This window comes from Orycteropus afer, unplaced genomic scaffold, assembly GCF_000298275.1.
Source record: "Orycteropus afer afer isolate SDZICR_OR568_19922 unplaced genomic scaffold, OryAfe1.0 scaffold00084, whole genome shotgun sequence".
In the NCBI taxonomy this organism is placed as follows: Eukaryota; Metazoa; Chordata; class Mammalia; order Tubulidentata; family Orycteropodidae; genus Orycteropus; species Orycteropus afer.
In genome coordinates this window covers 10,762,889-10,767,435 of record NW_006921671.1, presented here as the reverse complement: position 1 = coordinate 10,767,435, position 4,547 = coordinate 10,762,889, and the positions used below count along the sequence as shown (strand labels likewise).

The window sequence follows — 4,547 nt, the reverse complement described above, 5'->3', positions numbered from 1 at the left end:
CGACGAAAGAGGGGGAGGCCTTCAAGGAGATGGATTGATACGGTGGCTGCGATGATGGGCTCATGTATAGCAGGGATTGTGGGGCTGGCGCGGGATCGGGCAGTGTTTCGTTCTGCTGTGATGGGGTCGCTATGGGTCGGAAATGACTCGACGGCACTTAACAACAACAACAAATTATAAACATACCGAAGAAAATGAAAGCCTGTTCAAGAAAGACAACTACAAAATACTGTACCCATTTTAAAATGGCAAATACCTGTCAATGCTCGAAGCTTCACACAGCAAGCAACATAATCGTCAAAGAAGATTCTGCCATTCTTGCTATAACGTTTAACAATAGCACTTAATGTCTGGGGACTTAACCTATAACCTAAAAACAAGAGATTGGTCAATTAAAACTTCTAAAACTAACTAGCATAACAACATTCCAAACTGTATTCTCTTCTAACACTAAAAATAAATTAACTTTTAAAATCCATTCCATAAAAAATGCCTATTAGAAACAAAACACATTCAAACAGAAACTGATTTTAAAAACTTCATTATTAACACTGTCAAGTGGTTCATAACTATCACAATTCTAGCTCTATCATAAAGTCAAAGCTAAAGAAAAGAAATATCTAGGATATTTCCTAGGTCTTAATGCTTCAGTATAAATTTAAATATAACCAACAGAGAGAATTCAGAAATTATTTTATCAACCAGCATGTATGGAATACCATCTTTTGAAAAAAATCACAGTGAAAATAGTTTTGTTATAGATCTTTAGTCAAAATTTATCTACAATCTTGAAATCAAACTAGGCAAAGTTGGTAAAATAATATATTCCTTTATTATTTAACAAACTAAAGTAATTAATATTCATCTTATCAAAGGAGAAAATTAAGTTAGATCAATTTTAAAGAATTTTAATATTCTTACCCATAGCTGCAATGGCTTGACTCAGTTCATGATGCTCTACTGTGCCACTTTGGTCTTGATCAATAGTCATGAAGTTTTGTTTCCAGGCATTAAGAGCTGCCCAAAGTTCTTTGAATTCATTAAATCCCATTTTCCCTGTGTAATCCCTCTGGTAGTTTATTAACAAAAATAAATTTTGATGCCAAAGAGAATTAACCTGACCCAAAACTCTAAATCATTGATTAAAAATTAGCATGTTTCTGTAGAATTAGCCTAATTAATTACATAAATAGATCTCAATTTAAAAATATGAAATTCAAGCAGGATCTTACAAAGTATCTTACTCTGGTCATTTATAAGTAACAACTGGCTTAATATTAAGAAAGAAAGTACTCTATAGTATTTTCTATTTTTATTCAAGGATACATCCAACATGGCAATCATAATTCTGCAGGTTTCCAAACTGAAAGCTATAAAATATTCAATATTTGAGTTGGAATCTGCCCAATTTTACATATATAAAATTATGACAGTATTTTTTTTCTAAACAAACAAAAAAATTACCAAAAACAATCACCCCAATCAATAAACTTTTATGGAATATTAGCCATTCATGGTAAAAAAAAAAAAAAAAAGACAACAGTAAAAGTTATTACCTTCAAACTGCTCACAGTCTACTGAGGGTTAAGGTAACTTAATAAGCTATTATAACACAACCGAAAAATACTGCCATAGAGAAGTCACAGTTGGCTTTGCCAAGAAGCTGGGGAGAAGACTTCTGACTTCATAACAAACATGAGAAGTGGGGTTCCAGTAGAAGTTAGGCATGTATTCATAGATTTTAGAAGTTGGAGGAGTTAGATATTTGGTTAAAGCTCAGGGCATAGGTGAGGTAGTAGCATATGATGACTTAGAAAGGCAGATGAGAGATGGTGAAAATCTTAAATGGCACAATGAAGACCAGTGGAAGTCACCAAAGGATTTTAAGGAGTATAGTGGCATGACTTGACCTCCATTTTAGAAACTTTAGGTTATAAGGAATAGGCTATAGTGAGACGATACAGGAGGTAGGTAAATCATTTAGTTTACTGCAATGGAGCAAGTAAGGAAACATGAGCACTAATCTGAAGCAACTGTTTTTTTGTGGGATGATGAAGAAAGGAATAAAAAATAAGTACGAATTATATTAAAATCAGGGGTTGTTAGAAATATAAACAAGTTCATATATGTTAGTATACCAAAAGATATTATGTCAATAAGCTTCACTAAAGCTTGTTGGTATTGTTAGTTGTCATTTTGACTCATGGTGACGCCAGGTATGTGGAATAGACCTTGTCTATAGTTTTCAAGGCTGTGACCTTTTGGAAGAAGACCTCCAGGTCTGTCTTCCAAGGTACCTGTATATGAGTGTGAACCACCAATCTTTCAGCTAGTAGTTGCATATTTAACTGTTGGTGCCACCCAGGGCTGACCCAAATAATGCTTACACAATTATTATTAGTAATTTCCAAAAAACAAAAAGATAAAATTTTTTAATTAAGTTGTTTTATGCTGCTTAATACATATTTTGAATTTTAAAAAAGAAAAATAACTTATTTCAACTAAATTTTAGACCCAATAAATAAAAATTATTAAATATTCCTAAGTTAAAATAACTGATTTTTTAAAAATGTTTAGTATAGTGCCAATGTTAGAATAGTTGGTTATAGTGTTATGAGGTAACAACTCAATAAACACTCAATAAGTTATTTACAATGAGACAGATATTGAGTGTTGGGTAATGTCATTAAACTTAACAAACACATAACATTCCCAATTTTACAAGTAAGGAAACTGAGGCCCAGAAAGATTAAGTTTCTCAAGTTCACAGAGTTAATCAGCAGAACAGTAAGAGTGGAGTTCAATATTCCTTTCTTCTAATATAAAAACTACCTGGGCAGGGGGATGAGAAATCTCTGGAATAACATTCCATTTTTCAGTCAAGTAAATAATACTCTTTTGACTGTAAAGTTAATATGGCTCACATTCAGGAAGTGAGAGAATCTGAAGTGATGATATTAAATGGCAAAAATGGAATTGGTAAATAAACATATCTCCCATATCGGAATAGATTAGTGTATATATACTATTAAATATTTGTCAGAGAAGGAGATACATAATTTTCAGGAAAGATGACAGCTTTTCACTTCTTCTCTTGAGTCCTTTTAAAATGGACAGCAAAATGATTTTTAAAAAGGTGTAAACCTTTAGAGAAAAAGAGAATGAAAGAGCAAATAAAAGCAACAAAATTTTGGAAGCTGGTGAATAGATAGATGTGAGCTAACTAATTGAGATCTAAGAAAGTGGATACCTGAACTGACAAGGGAAAAAGATAAGAAGCAGTCTAGTTACACTGGAGAAGATCCCAAACATTCAGGAATCTAAAGTACTTATGAAAATGAGTATGAAAGTGAAGCTAAACTCAGAAGGTTGGCTAAAACTCTGCTTGAGAAGCCTTCAGAGTTCCAATCCCCTTCATGTATCAGCTCAGTTGCGTGGCTGCCACACCTACTTCCTCCCAGCAGAAGTCTGGAGTTACATTTTCTGGAGATGGTCTTTGCACTTCAGGATACCAGGTACAGTTGAAGACAGAGCTAAGTACTAATAACAAAGCAATTAAATGACAATTTACAAAAGACTGAGAACTCTGCTGAGTTCTCATCTTATCATTTCCAGGCAGAAGATTGAGCAATCAGTCCAGAACGAAAGTCCTAAAGGTACTGACACTCATGGCTCCACAACAAAACTGTCCAGCCAAACCACAATACACTAAAAGCCACAACAAACAAGCCTACCACAACCCCAGAACTGAACATCTACACAGTTGTTTAGCTGAATATGAGTAACCAAGGATCATCAAACATATGAGAAAAGCACCTATCATGAAATGTTGATCAGCAAAATAAACTTAAAAAACAAATTGTAGAAATAGAGATTTCTGTAGGAAGAAGACACATTTAAAAAAAAATTATTAACAGTCTCAGAGAGATAAGAGAAGACTTCATATCCATAAAAAGGTAACAGAGAAAAGATAAGAAAAGACCCAGTCTAAATAACAGACATTGCAAAAAATAAACATGGAGAATATACCCATTACTGAAAAAAAATGTCCCAGAATTAAAGCAAAAGAGTTTATAGACTGAGAGTGTCCACTGAGCTCCCTACACAACACAATTAAGTACTCTGTTGTGAAATTTCTGAGTACAAGAGACAAAGAGATCTTACAAGCTTCCAGAGAGAGAAACAAGTCACATCTAGGCAGTAAAGAAAAAATAAAGCAACAATGGGACCTTTATTATAGAGACAAGGAAGCAATGCCTTTAACATTCTAAGTAAAAATGATTTGTAACCTAAAATTTTATACCTGGCCAACCTATCAATTAATTGTGAAGGTAGAAAGAAGTCATTTTCAGACATGTAAGGTCATAAGAAACTTACTTTCCATGAACTCTTTTTTAAGAAGCTACCTAACAATGCTGGAACTCGTATGGTAGAATTTTGCAAGACCAATGACTTGTTCATAGCAAACACCTTTTTTCAACAACACAAATGGAGGCTGTACACGTGGACTTCACCAGATGGAACACACAGGAATCAGACTGACTACA

General features: G+C 33.6%; 1 protein-coding gene across 1 annotated transcript in view; it reads right to left on the bottom strand.

Annotated features, from left to right (window-relative positions):
* GCA (grancalcin) overlaps positions 1-4,547 on the bottom strand; it is a 30,440-nt gene that overhangs the window by 12,584 nt on the left and 13,309 nt on the right. The window contains exons 4-6 of the mRNA XM_007941857.2: positions 1,327-1,370; positions 922-1,069; positions 257-370 (exon numbers count right to left, since the gene is read on the bottom strand). Coding sequence (XP_007940048.1) covers positions 257-370; positions 922-1,069; positions 1,327-1,370 — 306 coding nt within the window. The remainder of the gene's footprint in view (positions 1-256; positions 371-921; positions 1,070-1,326; positions 1,371-4,547) is intronic.